This window comes from Acinonyx jubatus, chromosome A3, assembly GCF_027475565.1.
Source record: "Acinonyx jubatus isolate Ajub_Pintada_27869175 chromosome A3, VMU_Ajub_asm_v1.0, whole genome shotgun sequence".
NCBI classification, from domain to species: domain Eukaryota; kingdom Metazoa; phylum Chordata; class Mammalia; order Carnivora; family Felidae; genus Acinonyx; species Acinonyx jubatus.
Window position 1 is genome coordinate 45758365 of NC_069388.1, and position 17732 is coordinate 45776096.

General features: G+C 52.6%; 1 protein-coding gene across 1 annotated transcript; it reads left to right on the forward strand.

Annotated features, from left to right (window-relative positions):
- Positions 1-6870: 6870 nt before the first annotated feature.
- PAX1 (paired box 1) lies at positions 6871-17105 on the forward strand. The gene is made up of 5 exons (XM_027069465.2): positions 6871-7223; positions 7685-8314; positions 9895-10037; positions 10561-10783; positions 15633-17105. Exons 1-5 carry the CDS (start codon positions 6971-6973, stop codon positions 15722-15724), a joined length of 1341 nt encoding a protein of 446 aa, XP_026925266.1. The 5' UTR covers positions 6871-6970; the 3' UTR covers positions 15725-17105.
- Positions 17106-17732: the final 627 nt, after the last annotated feature.

The window sequence follows — 17732 nt, forward strand, 5'->3', positions numbered from 1 at the left end:
CAAGCAGATTGAGAGGGCAGTGGCTGTCCTTTACAGACGGTTCCAGAGCCAGAATGATGACATCGTGTAAAAACGAACAGGAGGGATGTTTTAGTTGTGGATTTAAACATGTTTTCATGTGTCGTGTTAAGATGTTCACAGAGGTAAATAGGGCTAGTCAGCTCTGCGTCCCTGAAGACAGTGGCAAAGCAAAAAGCATCACATTTTATTGTCCCTTCCCTAAGGCAGAGATTCCAAAACTTTAATGTACATTAGAATCACCTGGGCAGCTTTTCAAAATTCTGGCATCCAGGCTGCACCCTGACAATCAACCAGAATCTCTGGGGTGAGGGACTCAGACATCAGTGTCCTAAAGATCCCCCTGCCTCTCAGTGGTTTTAATGTGCAGCCATGGAGAGAAGCAGTGTCTTTAACAGCCCTTTGCATAAGCAGGACTGGCTGAAGTGGTCTTTATCCAAAGGCATAAAAACTGAATAATGATTCTAGATGGCTGTGCAGTCAGCTTATTGTAGCACTGGGGACGAGCACTCAGCTCATGGTGGTGATGTGGGTCTTTTCCTGCATACAATCTGCAGACCCTGTCTAATATTTTCCATACCGGGCAATGAGATCACAAACTCCAAAACACTAAATCAAAACCGGAGGCCTTACGGGTCTTCAATAAAACTCCATAGCCCATACACAAGGGGGGGGGGGGAGAAAATCAAAACCATCACCAAGCTGCAGACATGTCACATATACATATGTATATATTGTGAATATATATGTAGCCAGCATTAGGATATTGCAGCAATTAGACAGAAGGTATCAAGCAATTATTAATTAGCTAAAAGTGACCAACTAGACTGGCAGTAAAAAGTTACAAGTAAAAATCCTGTTTGTGCCTGAAAGAAAGCTCATCATAGAGGACACTTGATTTCTGACAAGGAAAATTATTTAAGTGGCATCACAGGGAGAAATGACATCAGGATATGCACAAGAAAAATTAAGTGAATATGAAGGAGATCCTGCTTTGAGAATATGCAATACCAGAGGCCTTCAAGACTTCTGAGTTTATGCTACAGACAAACCCACAGTCATGGAACAAAGCCTTTATAGCAACGTTTCTAAACAGTGTGGGGGATTTGAGAAACAAAGTCAGTAACATCTAACTATGAATGATAATTTCAAGCTTGCAAGAAATAGGTAACCAAAAATGGGGATGGGACTCCTGCTTCCCTGTCCACCTGCCTGAGGGGAAGTTGAAAATCAACTAGTGGCAGGTTTCAGTGTTCTTTTCTCTTTTGTGTCCAACGTATTATCACAACAATCATTCTGCAAACCTCTTCCCTACCCACTTTCCAGCGCCTGAATTATGGTTACGTGTGTGTGCACACTCACATGCACTGAAGACTGAAGAGGACTGTTCTTTAATAAGAAATCAGACAAATCCAGGTAAACCAGGACTGGCTGGGCATTGTCTTTAATTCAAGAAAAGGGGCTCTCCTCTTGTCCTTTAGTTTCCATATGCCTGTTCACATCCAGGTTCTATGTCCATGGAGGATGAAAAACCTCCAAAGCATTCAAGGGCAGCTCACTTCAAGCTGCTTCCAATTAGGCTGGGCAGTGTGAATGTCTCAGACGTGTCAATATTTGCAACAGAGCAAGTCTGATTCACAGGGGCATCCTCCAGGCAGCAGGAAACCCTCGCCCACTGCCAGTCATCTTGTAGGCAGGCATGCCATCATCCTCTCACTGCCCCTTGAAACTGCCACTTCTATCTTTTGTACTAGATAGTACATGTGGCTACTCCCAGATCTCTCCTCTTCCAAGTACCCGGACCCTGTACAGGAGATATGCCCCATGGACATTTTAAGTTTCCCAAATATTTCTATTTTAATATTGCTGTTTAGACTTTAGCACTGTCACATAAACATTTTGGAGACCTCACTGCAAAGGTGGAATTTTGACCAGTGCCTGAAGCCCTGTGCGAAATTTTATGTTGCTGGAGTGAAATGAAATAGATCTAATTCAATAGTGTAGATCATTACATATAAGGGGAAACTGAAGCTTATCTGACATACCCACTGCCAAGAAAAGGAGGGAGATTTAAGAACAATAAAGGAAACCCTGGATTTGGTGCCTATTTGAATATACATGCAAGAATGGAAAGGTCGCTGCTCCTTCAGAAGGTTCAAAGAAACCATTGGCTCCTGAAAATGGCATTGTTTTTCTATAGTTTATTTTTATCATCGAAATGTGACATTTAAAATGTTTCTACTCCAAAAGGAATGTTACAAATGTAGTAGTCATATCACTGAATCACAGGATACAAAGTATCTTAGATCTTCATTTGAGACGCTCAATTGATCCGTGTTTATTTCTTGTGGGAGTTTCTCCGCAGCTGTTTTTCGATTTTTCCCGCCAACTCTTTGAACGGAATCAGGGGACTGCTTTGTTATTCACGCGGAAAATACACATCTATTCTTGTTTAACCATTTCATTTTAGGAAAGTGACAAAAAATGTCTTTGCTTCTCTCCCCTTACAGCAGCCAGTGTAGGCAGAAATGGCTCTCCACCCCACCTCTGCCGACTTGACCTGCTTTCGATAATAAACATTTCCAGGCTAGCAAATAAAATGCGAGGCTAGGCAAAGAACTTCAAGCCCACCTTGGTCACCAGCAGGCCAACTGGAAACAAGCCGTGGGACTGGTTGAGGACGGCATTTCTCCTTCTTGTGGATCTTATTTTAATGCTAATTGGCACCGTTTTCAACACCGTCCATTTAAATCTGCCGGGTGTGTGTCCTAAAGGGGAGCGGCAGGTGCAGGGCGCAACTCCCCCACCGCGCTTCCCTGTGAGTCCACTTGGTTTGGAGGAGGTACCCGCCCAGCACTCCGCGGGGGCCACAGGCAAAAGGGCCAATTCAGCCTGGAGTCTTCCTCCCTCTTGCCCTCCTCCCAACTCCCGCCGCCACAGTAGACACTCGGGTTGGAATTTCATTGCTTTATCTCAAGTTCCCGTTTCCAACGAGCTAGTCAGCCTTTGGCACGTTCGCAGAGGGTTTGCAATTGCCCGATCCGGGTCAGCTCTTCTAACCCATTACTGTTTTTCAAGTGTGGTGCGTGGAATTTCCTTTGCAAATCTGGGGAGGGGGACACAATATAACCTAGTGCATAAAAGGCGTTTGAAGCCTGCACGACTTTTTTTTTTTTTTTTGAGAAAGGAAAATTAAAAGACTCGGTTAGTTTGATTCCTATCCACACGACGCATGGTACAGTGTTCTTAAACTCATAGCAACAATTTGGAGACTGGACTGAACCGGGACACAAGCGGGAGCAATTGCCGGCTTGGCAGGCCTAAAGTACGGCTGTCGGAAGGAAAACCCTGGCTCCTGACCCTGCTTACTCTGGTGCCTGCACTGGTCCTGCGTCGCGGGAGGAAGGGAAGGCGGTGGCTACCGGCCGTTGGTCGTTAGGCCCAGGCTTGGCTAAGGAGGCTGCCTGTGTTTCTTGCCCTCGGGTCCTTCTTGCAGAACCGAAACGCAAGACTGGGCGCACCGGGACCCGCGGTTGCTCCTTCGACCCAGCGGGACCCAGTCAGGCTTTCATGAGGCTGTTTAGATTTCTCCCATAGACTCTGGAATATAAGGTTCCCGAGAACACCCTGGCCTATTGCGATTGGCACGGTTTTCGTTTGCACCCAAACGGCTCCCAGAAACAGTCCTACCAAAAATTAAAGCGACGCAGGAAACATGAAGCAGGGGCGACTGTCGGCCCAAGGATGACCCTGGACGACCCTTCCAGCCGCCGCCAGCTCCCAGTCCCCCAAGGAGGCAGGCACTCTATTCCTGCCTCATCTTTAACTCGCGATTTTGGCGGTGTCCGCCTCTCCTTTCTCTGCCTTGGGAAATCTGGGTCCCATTCCGGGACCCTCGAATCCGCCCTTCGCGCAGGGCGTGCAACCCTCCTAGCTGGACCCATCCAGTCACAGGTCCTGGAGTGCTCCCTTACCTTGGCGGCTCCCTCGCCCCTGCGAAGCGCTCTTCACTCGGTTGCCCGCTGCGCCATGGGCGCTCAAAACAACTAAGCCAAACCTAGCCCAGCGTACATATGAAACTACTTTTTTTTTTTTTTTTTTTTTTTTTTTTTACCTCTGCGGGCTCAGCGCCGACCATGTCGCCGTCCCTTTGGTCATGCAGGGGACCAAGCTGCATCCCAGACAGGTGGAAGAGACGTTTCCTTTTCTTCGCAATCCCACCTTTGGATCAATCACCTCGCCCCCAGGCCAGTCCAGCCCACCGCAGGAACACGCTGAGTAGGGTCGGAGGCCGACAGGGGGCGACAAACTGTAAGCTTTTTGGGGGGCCAGCTCTGAGGAGGCTACAGCAAGCGCTGTGTGGTCTGGGCAGCAAGCAGCTGGCTGCTAGAGGGGTAGGGTGGGAGGGTGGATGTGGGATATGAAGTGCGGGGCTGCGGGCTCTGACACCATAAAGAACTCTCGGGTCCAACCCCCGCCCCGACGGCCTTGGCCCAGGGGAATGAGGAGAAGATGCTGTCTGGGCTGCACGTCTTTGCCAGCGTCCAGCGCTCCACTGGCAGAGGTGGGAAGATGTTCCCCTGACAGAGAGTTGCGAACCATCTCTCCCCATGGCACCTCCGGTTTTATTTGCTCTTCTCTGAGCGTGCATGCTGACTCCTCTGCTACAGGAGAAAGAAACGGCTTTAGCTGTTTCACCTAGCCTTGGGGGATGCACTGGGTTATGGGTGCTGTGGTTCCCATGTCTAGGGACCAATCTTTTTGGTCTCCAGCCCCCGACCTGAAATTTAGGCAATGAAAGTCTGCATCGGGGACTAAGAGGTTCCAAACCATCTGGACAGAACTGAGCGGGGGCGGGGGCCGGCGCATGCCACCCCCTGCGGCCCGGCCTCAGAACGCTCTACATCCAGTGTGTGCTCAGTTCTCCGCTCCGTGCCTGCAGCAGAGCTCCTGGCTCTGTTGTGCCCACCTTAATCCAAACCACCCCCTTTCCCCCCGTCGGTAACCCGATCCTGCACGGTGGTCGTGAACAGGCTTAGTCCAAATAGTTTCACCCCACCCTCCTCTCACCGGAGCTCTGACTGTCCCATTCCTGGTCCCCGTGGCCTCCCCGAGGATCCCAGAGACCAAGACTGCACTATTTTCTCGGTGCAGCGGGAGGGAAGAGTCCTCACCTCTTCCGAACCCAGGTTTTCTTTTTCCAAAGATAATTTTTGTCTGGGCCCCGCGCCCTCTGTCCAGACAGCCCAGGGTATAGGGCTCAGACCCTCCTGATTGACATATTTCAACAGGTTGGTTAGGAGCCGTTGGTTGCTCTTTGGCCCTGTAGCGAAGGGTGGGAGGATCGCCTCGGCTCCCCAGGCTGAGCTGGTCGGGGGTGCCTCCGGCAGCGTCGTTAGGGTAGGGGGTGGGGTGGGGTGGGGCAGTGCGCAGCTCTCTGTAGGCTCCCAAGCACTAGGATCTTAGGGGACCGAGCACAAGGGAAACTTTCCGGTCCCCCGAGGAGAGCTGGGAGTCCTGAGCACTGAGCACTCCCTCCTACGTCCCCCTTCCTGCTCCGGCCAGGTCAGTCAATGAATGCCCTTGGCACTTACTGAACCCAAGCTCCGGACTCCCAGGTCCCGGTCTCCTCTTGTTAGTTCAGTGCAAAATCGGAAGCGTTCTTCCTCCACCTGCCATCTCTTGGACCCCACTGCATGGCTCCTTCTGGGACTGCCATCGTTGTCGACCCAGAGTGGGAAGTCCAGAACTAGGCGTTGACCCAGATACAAATGGAGAAGAGTTGACGGGGAAATGCTAAAGCCAAAGAGTTCGGGGCTGTGTAAACACAAGAACAAATAAAGACGAAGGGACTATTCAGTGACTGAACGAGGACCCCCGGAAGCCGCGGATGCTGTGTGACAGATGAGGCTAGGCCGCCTGGGCGGGGAAGAATGTGGGGTTCCCGGCCTGGAAGAAAGGAACTGCCCTTTAGGCCTACAGAGGAAGCTAGGACATGCGACCTCCCACAAGTCGCCAGGACAAGCCTGGCGTCAGGAGGATGAAGGATCCCTGTTCTTGGGGGGCAGCAGGTGGGAATTAGTTTCCGACCTGCGGCTTGTGCCATCTATCAGAAATGAGTTCGGGTGGGTGGGCCTGTCCGCAGAAAGAATCTAGAATGTGCCCTTTTCACATCACTGAAATCTCGCCACTATCCCAATGGAGTGGATGGCAATTAAATATTGTAAAGATTTCCTATGGTCAGGTTTGGGGTGTCGTCTGGAAATGGGACACGGAGGAGTCTGCTCAAGCACAAATCGCCTTAGGCTCTAGCCTCCCCCTCCTTCCCCGGCAAGCACGGAGCACCACGCTGAGCACTCACCACGACGCACCCATGCCTGGAACTTGGGTACTGGCACCACTCTTTCCGGGCCCCTTCCCCAGGGGAAAGAGGAGGTAGAGGCAGCCATACACCAACGACCTTCCTAGGATCAACTCATCCTCTGATATCCTAGCTGCAATGTTGGTGGAAGTGACAATAAAACTAAACCCAAAACTAGTTCTACGACTAATGCCAGCACTAATAAATAGTCACCAATTTGAAATGACTACCCCCACAATTCTCGAAACTGGAGGCGTAAGGGGCTTCGAGGGGAGTCAAGACCCTGGAAGGTCCCAGGCCCGGCTGGGGTTAGGACTTGTGTGTATGTGGTGTGTGTGTGTGTGTGTGTGTGTGTGTGTGTGTGTGTGTGTAGGGGGGATGGGTCCCGGAAGAGGGCCGAGGGGGGAGGAAGACAGAAGGAGGGGGGTAGAGTTTCAGGCCCGGGAGGGGGGCGCTGGGGTGCAGTGACGGGAACCAATGAGCTGCCAACTCGCGCGTCTCCGGCGTGACTGCCGAGATTGACGTGGAGGACACGTCAAATTGATCCCCGCACTCTGCAGCCTCCCGATCAGACGAATTTCTCCTAATCGGATGAAGTTCACTCTAGGCCTGGGGTCGCGGGCGTGGAGAGTGTCCTGGGAGCGCCCGGGGGAGGGCGGCTGCGCGCTCCGCGGCGGCGCACGGCGCATTTCCAGCCCGCGGCCCGTCCGCCGCGGCTCACGACTCGCGCGCGCCCTCCCTCTATGCCTCTCCCGCGGCGGCGGCGCCCGAGCTCTCCCGGACTGCGCCGGGCCCAGCCCCGGCCGCCTCGGCGCCAGACAGCTGGCTGGCCCGCGCGCTATGGGTAAGGGGCGGGAGGCAGGCAGGGCGCGGGCGGGCAAACGAGGCGGGTTGCGTCCCGACGCCTCCCTTCCCTCTCTCCTGCACTCCCTGGGAGAGCAGGTCCCGGGTCCCGGGTCCTGGGTCCCGGAGAAGTCGCGTTCTTCGCACGCCCCCAACCCTCGGGGGTTGGGGGTGGGGGAGTTCGGCGTGTCTCAGGAGGGGATGTTCCAATTAGATGCGTGAAAAGTCGAGAAAGGGCTTACAGGGCTGAAGCGCGCGGCGTCCCCCTCCGCGGTCCCTACGCGGGTGCCCATTCCCGGAGCCCGGACACAGTCCGTTTGCTCGCAGATTCTGAGGATCCGCCCGCCGGTCACTTTCAGAGGCGCGCCTGGTGCGGCCCCTCGTCTGGTGTGGCCACCCTTCTTGGCTAACCCGCCGGTGTTTTCTCTCCCTCCTGTTTACTGTCGTCCGGCGCGTCCGCAGAGCAGACGTACGGCGAGGTGAACCAGCTGGGCGGCGTGTTCGTCAACGGCCGCCCCCTGCCCAACGCCATCCGCTTGCGCATCGTGGAGCTGGCGCAGCTGGGCATCCGACCCTGTGACATCAGCCGGCAGCTTCGCGTATCCCACGGCTGCGTGAGCAAGATCCTGGCGCGCTACAACGAGACAGGGTCCATCCTGCCCGGGGCCATCGGGGGCAGCAAACCTCGTGTCACTACCCCCAACGTGGTCAAGCACATCCGGGACTACAAGCAGGGCGACCCTGGCATCTTTGCCTGGGAGATCCGCGACCGGCTGCTGGCCGACGGCGTTTGCGACAAATACAACGTGCCCTCTGTGAGCTCCATCAGCCGAATCCTGCGCAATAAGATTGGCAGCCTGGGTCAGCCGGGGCCTTACGAGGCGAGCAAGCAGCCGCCGCCGCAGCCGGCCCTGCCCTACAACCACATCTACCAATACCCCTACCCCAGCCCTGTGTCGCCCACAGGCGCCAAGATGGGCAGCCACCACGGGGTCCCGGGCACAGCAAGCCACGTCAGCATTCCCCGTTCGTGGCCCTCGGCGCACTCGGTCAGCAATATCCTGGGCATCCGAACATTTATGGAGCAAACAGGTCAGTCTCAGCGACCCTCTGTTGCGTTCCTGGAAGGGGCAGAATTGGGAGATTGGGGGGTGGGGTGGGCTGGCGGGCATGCGGGTGAAGGATCACACTTGCCATCCTCCTCAGACCGGTTATGGCTCAAGGAAGGGTTCAGGGCTGGCCAGGGAGACTGAGGGTCTTGCGCCTTCTGTGGGAGTCCTCGGACATCTTGAACTTTTTATGACAAATATGGAAAGTATTTCTCAAATGGAAGAGCAATCGCCGACCACAAATTCAGAGGCCTGAAATTGCGCTTTTTCATTCTTGCAAAAAGTATGCAAACTCCTATCACCAGATCTAAGCTAAACAAACCGCAGAGTCAATTCTGCGACCCTTTCTTATATCCCGATATTTTGGGTTCCCTTACCGTACCCTAGAGGGTTCTGTTCTTCTCAGGCCCAAAGGCTCTTTTGAGTAAAGGCCAAAGGGGGGTTGTCTAGCTGGTCTTGTCAAGTGGCCTAGATCTCCAGCAGGCCCAGTGGCCCTGTAGCTCCTGGAGCTGGGGTCTCCTTTACAAGACCCCCAGGGCTGCAGCCGCGGGGGTCAGGGGAGAGCCACAAGGATTTGCTCGTTGCCTGCAATTATAACACAGCAAAGTGTTGCTCCTCATTCTCAACAGGAGTGGGAGGGAGGGGAAGGAGGGAGGGAGGTTTGGGGCAGTCATGGTTGGGGCTCAGGAAGAACTTGTGAGTCTCTTCACACTGTCCTCTTCTCCCAACAGCGGACCAGGGAATGGCGTGCTCTTAGGTGAGCAGACTCAGGAGGGGGGTAAAAAGCAAAACTCACCTCATCCCAAGGGAGAGGAGGGAGGGACAGCTGGAAGGAAACTGAAAGCTTAGCCCCAGATGCCTTGGGGTCCCTCCGAGGCCCAGCACAGCTTTGTTTCTCCCGATTCAAACCCAGCCTGGGCCACCTGCTAGGGCCAAAGCTCCCTTGGTAGGATCAGTGGGCGTTTGGTTGAGAGGTGACCTCATCAGGCTTGTGCTCAGATTTGGAGTCTTCTCTTGGTTCCCCATGCACACGAAGTGCTGGAGGAGCAGACATGCGTCTGAGAAGCATGTGGTGGCTGTGTTGTTGCCTCTTTTGGGAGATCCGGTAGTTCTCCGGAGGCAGTTCTGTGTCGCCTTCCAGACGCCTGTTCAGACTGAGGAATCCATATAATAGTCATGAGCCTGCTGTGGATGTGAACTTGGACCATTCCGGGTGCCACCTGTGGACAGCGGAAAGGCGCCTCGGCCGAGTGCGCCCAGCCCCTGCCTTACAGGCCGAGTACCCGCCAGAGACTTCCCATTTCGCGGCAAGCGGGTCGAAGTCTGGGAGGAGCGCGGAGCAGGCCGTTCTTCCCTATGCCCTGCTAGGAGTGAAAGCGAAACCCGGTGCCCAGCCACCCCTCTGCCTCCGATCGCTTTCTGAGCTTTTGAGTATCTCAGGTGCTCCGGAGGACCCTCGGCCAAGTGCTTGTAGGCTTGTGTGGAAACGTCCCGGCCCGAGGGCCGCGCGTGTGCCCAGCGCAGATTGGGATGCCCCTTCTAATCCGTCCTGTGTCCCCGCAGGGGCCCTGGCTGGGAGCGAAGGTGCCGCCTACTCCCCCAAGATGGAAGACTGGGCCGGCGTGAACCGCACGGCCTTCCCAGCCTCCCCTGGAGTGAATGGTCTCGAGAAACCTGCCTTGGACGCCGACATTAAATACACTCAGGTAGCCAGGCGGCGCGCGCCGGGGAAGGAGTTGTCTTTAACTGGGGAGCGGGAGGGTCGGAGGGTGGGGGCAGAGAGAAAGGGAAGAGAACTCTTCCCCAGGCCGGCGAACGTGTTGGTGTGTCTGGCTACCCCACCGGCGAGAGTCTGCGCCACAGATTTCTCTCATTTTCTCAATCGCGCTAGTTTGGGGAGGCTGCCTGTCCAGGGGATTGCCTTGCTTTTTGCCAAGATACATTTATTTTAAAACGCTGGAACCCGGAACACAGATGGTAGAGGACTCCCTTCTAAATCTTGGGTGGTAAATACCATGACCCCCTAACCACTCACTATTATTTATAACAATTTACATGGACATCACTTTGCCAGAGTCCTTACTGGGAAAATTAGCGGCCAGGCTTACCGTGGGGATCCGAGGGGATAGCTGGGGGAAATGAGGATCCCCCCAGCTCAGTAATTGCGCCTAAGGGAGAATACGCGGGGACTGCCTGCTGCTGATGGTCTGTCCCTCTCGATCTTCACAGTCGGCCTCTGGCCTCTCTGCGGTAGGCGGTTTCCTCCCGGCCTGCGCCTACCCTGCCTCCAACCAGCACGGCGTGTACAGCGCACCGGCCGGCGGATACCTCGCCCCCGGCCCGCCTTGGTCGCCCGCGCAGGGCCCCCCGCTGGCGCCCCCCGGGGCCGGCGTCACTGTGCACGGCGGGGAGCTGGCCGCAGCGATGACCTTCAAGCATCCCAGCCGGGAAGGTGAGGGGTGCTGGCAGGGAAGGGGTCGGATGAATGCCCCTAGGGTTAGGAAGGGTGTTGGAGTGTGGGCTGGGTCGTGGTGAGAGGGACGGAGAGAGAGGCAGAGAGAGAGAAGAGAGAGGAGAGCTGGAGTGGGTCCCAGGCATAAATCTTTACTAAACTTGTAGCTTCTTGGAGCAGATTGATTTTTAACAGGTGTGTATGGTGTATATGCTCTGTCCCTGGAAAGGCAGGTAGAGTTTGAAAGAGGCCTCAGGACTGTCTTTCCTGAATTGTAGGGAGAGAGAGGAAGAGGGTCAGGCTGGCAAACAGGACTCCTAGGTTCCAACCTTGTTTTGTGCCCTTGACCAAGTTATTGTTCCTTTCTGGCTCTCAATTTTTCCATCTGTTGAAGGGTCCAGAAGCACCTTCAGGTTCACCTTTCTGTGGCTTGCAGAGCTTTGTGGACTACAGCTGGATTCTTCCAGGCACCACCTATTCTTTTTCTTTTTCCTTCCTTCTTCCTTTCCTCCCTTCCTCCCTCCCTCCCTTCCTTCCTTCCTTCCTTCCTTCCTTCCTTCCTTCCTTCCTTCCTTCCTTCTTTCCCCTGGTCTCTCTTTTTCTCTTTGTCTTGGTTTCTCTGATTCATTTCCTTAAACACATGCTTTGGGAATGGAGAGAACATTTCAATCATGTATCCCCAAGTCTAGACTCTTGAATTCTGTGTGATCTGGCATCCTTGTTTCTATGGGAAATGCAGCTGGAAATTCTCCTTCCTCTTCTCCCTCCATAAATCCACTCCAAGAAGTCCACCTAACAGATTTGAGGTATTTAATTGATGGTCAACAGTGAGGGGCATCTTCTTACACTGCCTTCTGGGTGCTATTTTTTCCTATAACTTGGGAAAAGCTCACCTGCTCTTGAGTCTCCTTTTCTTTGTTGGTGAACGGAAGGACTGGATATGCTAATTTCAAAACTTCCTGCATCGAGGTTCTCATCACCAGAATTTTGCAACTTCTACAACCCTAGAAAAGGAAGGCGTTCCCTTCCCAGCAGCGAAGGAGACTGAGCACAAACTTGGAGGGCAGTGTGGGGCAGAGGGATGTTCCAGATTACAAAGGGATCTTTACCGTCTGATCTGCCTCACACCTGCCAAGGCAGAAGTCCTTCTTTGTGACGTCCAGGCAAAAAGCTGTATTTCCATGTAGTTTCAGTGAGATCAACAGCATGATCTGAAAGAGAGAGAAAAGATTAAGATGTCAACAGTAGCAGTCAAGTGGAGGAAAAAAAATTGCTGTTTCCACTTCTTTTAGAGCACAAACATGTTGGAGTATAAATTACAAAAACTGAGTATTAATATCCCTTTAAGCTTTATATGTAAGGGCAAATGGGGGTGGGGGGGGTCTCAGGATGATTGCTTTACTCAGGGTCTTGTTCTTGACCTCAAATCTTCCTGTTTTATCAGCAGCTAGAGGTTATCTGCTAAATTAGAAATAGAAACAGAATTTTCTTCATTACACAAATCATTTAACGAGGCAGGTTCATTTGAAATAGAAAAGTATACCCACAAATTTAAATGATTTCCCCTGGGCTGATCTCAGGGAGAAGGAAGACTTCAGAAAAGGGACTCATACCTCCAGAATAATGCCTTTGGTTTGCTAACCAAACAAACTTTGTCCTGAGAAATTTCAAACTCTACATGAGAAACAAATTATGATGAGTAGGTAACAATTCACAGGTAAAACATACAGTTCAGAATTCTAAACTAATTCTAGCTGACTGAGGGGGGATTCGTTGGTGGCTGATTTTCTTTAGAAGATACTTTTCTTTCAGAAATGCAGAGCCGTTGAATGACACTGGCATTCATGGCCCCTTTTTACCAGCATATTTGCTTTCTATTATGAAATATCCAACCCATTTTCAAAATCCACAGCAATAATTAGCTACCTTAGTTACTAATACCTTAATTTCCTGACCCCCATAGTTCTTTAGAGATCTAGGTAAAGAATCATTGAATAAATCAGGCTCATCATCGAAAACGATTTCTCAAGCTGGCATTTCAAGTGTTAGTGTTTGAACAGGAACATAAAAATAATGAGAATTACATGCCTACTTGGGGCATGGAGTTTCACCCTTTTTCTCACTGGCAGAAAAGTTGACTTCAAAGACCTTCACTTTCCCTCCCCCCTCCCCAACTGGTCTTTGAAAAATTACAAAGTAATAAGAATCACTGCCTTTAATTTTTCTAATCATTACTTAAATTATCTTCAAAGACACTTATCCCATAAGTAACTTGTCAGTTACTATCATTAATTATTGTTCAGTTTTGAAGAATAGTAGGAATTTTTTTCAGTAACAATTTCTGTATGGAAAGCAACTGAATATCATGAATGCTCAGTAAAAAGCAAATACTTTTGGTCATCTAGTGCATACACGCACAGCACACACAATACTGTATCTACTTATCTACACATACATATGTTTCAATGCATTCTCCAAATCAGGTGCAAATGGACATTAACTGTTACCAAATCAAATGTCAAATTACACATTGCAAGATATTAATTTTATCTTGGTAAAGGGTAGTGAAGCTGGGCTCCCTCTTATGTAAGTGAGAAAATATGATTTATGTTTTCCATCTGTGAAAGGAAAGTTTAATTCTTGGGGCCTGAGAGAATAAGAAAGTTCCGCCTCCTCTACATTTGGAGGGGACATGATATTCTGGGAATCTCAACACCCATCCACTTTCTTGTAATAGCCAGAGCAGGACCATCTCCACACACACCTTCCCTGCCTCCAGACAAGTGACAGAGGCCACCAGATGTTCGCTCAGGACAGCTAGTATTTATAATTTACAGTGTGTTTTCCAGAACCATCAAAATCTCGTGGTTCTAAAATCCCTCCCATAGTGTCTTTGGAAAGACTAAGGTTTTGAATATCGAATCTATAAGATACTGCTTTTCTCCAAGAAAATATGTTGTATTTGTCAAACATAACTTGAAGCTTCGTTCTAGTCATCTCTGCTTGGGATTAGCACCTGAAGGATTAATCCAGAAAGCAAACTTTGCCAGAGAGCCACACAGGGTACAGGCGTTTGTGGGAGAGACCAGCAGCGGCCAGCCCGCTTTCCTTTGACCTGGCCTGGAGACCCCTTCCCAGATCCCTCCTGTGTCCGCCCCAACCAAGTTCCCAGTATTTTGAAAACGCTTGTCCCCATTCCTGCCCACTAAGATTAAATGAGCATGCAGGGCACCTAAGGCCGTTCAAGCCTCCCAGGCCTTCCCTATGCAGCCACTCACGTTGCCCTGGGCCCTGCGTGTGGGAAAGGAGGGGAGGAAAGGTCCTGTGGTAAGGGCCTGGTGTGGACAGAACTAAAGACTCAGCTGCAGGAGTCACCCCACTAGGCTGGGGTGGAATCTATCTCTGGGCTCCTGGATGCTAACTTTTTACCAGTTCATTTTCTCGCTTATGTCTAAGGCAACCAGCCCAAAGCTGAGAAACCTCCTCCTCCTCTGATGTTTTCTAAACAGGTCCTCACCTTGAAGCGATCGCACAGAGTGGAAAGCGAGGGTCTATAGACCTCGCTGGCTGAGCGGACACAACTGTGTTTAGGAAAGAGCTGAGAGTCGAGGGAGAGCAGACTGATCACTGTGTCCTGAAAAGGTCTTCAGATAGCTTCAAAACCTCTGCGAAACCAGATGTGCGTGCGTGTGTGTGTGTGTGTGTGTGTGTGTGTGTGTGAGAGAGAGAGAGAGAGAGAGACCCCGTCCCTCCAACAGGGTCATCCGGCCCAGCTCCGCGCAGCCACGGCAAGCGGCACCTGGGACTGGGGTGCGGGCAGCTGCAGGGGAAAGTGTTCCCCCTCATCCCAAAGTGAGGCGCTTTGAGCTACCCCTTTAAAAAAGCACTTGCAAGGGGGGTGGGGGAAAGAAAGTTGAAAATGGGAGCTTTTAGGTATAAACAATTTGTGCCTCCAGCAGGAAGAGCTGAGCGGCCGGGGGCTGGGAAAGGAGAAACAGGTTGCGCAATCGTGCCGTCACTTTGCTGGTTTCCAGCGGCAGCGCTTGGGCCCCTTCCCAAAACCCGAAATAATAGAGCAACACGCAGAATGCCGTCTGATCTGGCAAATCCACTGTCACTTAATCCGGAGGCCCGTAGGCCCTGGGGCATGCTATTTCCGCAGTGGGGGATCGCAGCTGGGTCCCCAGGCCGCAGGGCAGAACGAAGACGGCCTCCCACTTAAAGCACGGCCGCCTCCTGTGTGGTAGGGATCCAAGCGGCCGCGGGCCGTCCACTAGGGGCGGCTTTGGTGACCCGCTTTCCACTAGGTTGCCCCCTGCGCACCGCGAGCGCCCCAAGTAGCTTGAGGGACAGCGGACCTGACCCGCTGGGAGCTCCCCCCACCCCGTTCCCCACAACTTGCGCGTGTGGCTGGTGTCTGGTGGCCATTGGAGGAGGGGCGCACGGGTCTCAGCTCCGTGTCTCCTTCCCTGCGGTCTTGGAGCTGAGAACCTCTCCTCGCCCCGGGGTGCACGACTAGGCCGGGCAGCCCCGAGCCCATCGTCTCCTTTATTGAGAGCGTGCGGGGCAAACGCAAGTGCACCCGGGCCGCGGTCAGGGAGCGTTTGCAAAAGGGCAAAGTCTGTGCCCTGGAGTGACTCCCTTAAGGGGATCTGGAAGGGTGGGCGCGCTAGCGCGCGCGTGGGGCCCATGGAGAGTGCAGGTCCCTGCTTCCTTCTTCCAACACCCTAAAGTGTCGACCCCGGATCCTCGCGCTGTCACCCGAATTTGCGGAGGTCCCGGGCCTCCAGGTGTCTCGCTCTGAGCCGCGCCAACCAGTGACCCGATGTCCCTGTGCTTCCTCCCGCAGTGGCCGATCGGAAGCCTCCCAGCCCCGGCGGCAAGGCCCCAGACGGCCTGAGTGGCTTACACGGACTGCCCATCCCGGCCTCGACCTCCTAGGGGCAGCGCTTCCCTGAGCCCGGAGCAAGCAGCGGACCCGCGGGCGGACTGGGGCGCGCAGCTCGGCCTTGCAGTCCCGGCGACGCGCGCAGGACCCTGGACACACCGAGGAGGTGCCGGGAGCCGGCCTGCTGGGGGCTCGCTCCATTGGCCCCCAGATCTCGCCCTGCCCACCGGCCCGGCGGCTACATTTCCTTTGTCGCCCAGGAGTTTTAGGCTTCTCTGAACTTTGGCTTTAGACTGTGGCACCCTCTTCCGGATCCTTGCGCCTACGTGGCCTCCCTCCCCGGCCAGCCTCAAGTGTCCTTTCATACCTCTCCCGAGGTTGTTCGGCACCCCTCCCCCTCCCTCTTCCCTTCCCTCCTCCCTCTTCCCTTCCCCTCTCCCCCTCGAATCAGTCCCGTCCCTTCGGTCTTTGTTTCCTCTCTCCCTTTGTTTCCCCTCTCCTTCCTACCCAGTCTTCTTTCCTTCCTCACGTTTCCCTGCCTCCCCTTTGTCCTCTTAGTTTTTTCTCCCCTCTGTTTTCCCTGCTTCCCTCTCTCCATCCGTTTCTGCACCACTGTGCCCTCTTTCCTGTGCTCCTCTCCCCCTTGTCTCCTCAGCGTCTTTTACGGTGACTCCATTTCTTTTCATTTCTTTTCATTCCTGACCTACACCCCTTCGCAGGTGAGCCCCAGACTGGACTCCTCGACAGTCCTCCTGAGCAGCTGGGACTTTTTAGTCTCCACCTCTTGGAGCTCCCCCAGCGCAAAGGGAAGGGTCCGGAACTTAGGAAATGGACAGAGAGGCCATAGCCTTTATTTTATATTTTAATATTAATGAACCCAAGCAAAACCCGGATGAACTGTCCTGTCCCCTCTCTCACCCCCAGGGTATTGTCTGATAATCTGTATTTTCTCTATGCCTACTGGCTGAACTTCTCTTTGCTTTCCCTGAGATGATGTGTCCCCAAAGGAGATTGGGGTATAGTAGGGGGCACTGGGGCCATTGGCATTTTCTCCAGTTAGAAAACTGCGTGCCCTGGAGGTTCCCGTTCCCACCCCTCCACACCTAACAGGAGGGAATCTGACACAATATAAATGCATCAGCACCCTTTCTGTTTTCAGGGGTCAGCACATTTGTTAATTTAAACCACAGACTGCTTCCGGGTACAAAGGTGCAATCTGGCTTCTGGTTTGCAAGGGGATGAGGGTCGGAAAACCCCAGAAAATGTCTCGTAGAGCTGGACGCAAGAGCTGTTAGCTGCTTCCAGGCTCAGGCGCACTGGTGGCGGGACCCTGGACACAAAACTGCAATTGTTGTAGTCCTTAAAATGTCATTGGTGACGGTGTGGCATCACCTGTAAAACGTGGCTGCCTTTGAATAAAAGAGAGCATCTGAAGGCTGCTTTGTAAGGGTGAGCAAGTCTGTGTCCAGTCTGCAGTGCTGTGTAGTCACCTGCTCTAGCCCCTCAATTTCCAGCATGAACAATATGAAGAATGAGTTATTTTACTGGTTTATTCATTAACACTCACATCCTGGGTTGGGCCGGAGGTGGAGGAGAAGGTGAAGGAGGAGCTTTCTCAAGGATTTGTCCCAGGAATGTCCAGGCAGAGAGGCACTATGCAGAAATCATGCTAAAATGAAGCTAATTCTTAGAGGAATAAAATGGGTAAAAGACAGCAACAATGAGGACTTTTCCAGAACATTTCTAACACTTTGAAAGTGAAAGAAAATTATCCCAGGCTACCAAACAATCTAAGGATTTCTAACTACACAGGGGTCTCTGGCTAATTGTTTTGTTTTTCTTTCCTGTGTTTGGCTTTCTCAAATGGATGGAAGAGATTTTTGAATTGAAGGTTTTGCTTGTAAGTGGAGCAGCCTGTTTGGACTAACAGAGGGAGCCAGTGGGGAGATTGTTTTCACTGCGTCTTATTGCAATCATACCGCTGAAGGTATTAATCACAAAAGAATATCTGCTATTTTTCATGCAGAAACTTTTGTTCCCAGGTTTTCAAAGGGTCTTGCC

Excerpts from the sequence above, each read along its gene's own strand:
- PAX1 (XM_027069465.2), top strand. The coding sequence starts at position 6,971 with ATGAAGTTCACTCTAGGCCTGGGGTCGCGGGCGTGGAGAGTGTCCTGG. Across the intron at positions 8,315-9,894 it reads AACATTTATGGAGCAAACAG|GGGCCCTGGCTGGGAGCGAA; the intron begins GTCAGTCTCAGC and ends GTGTCCCCGCAG. Across the intron at positions 10,038-10,560 it reads CCGACATTAAATACACTCAG|TCGGCCTCTGGCCTCTCTGC; the intron begins GTAGCCAGGCGG and ends CGATCTTCACAG.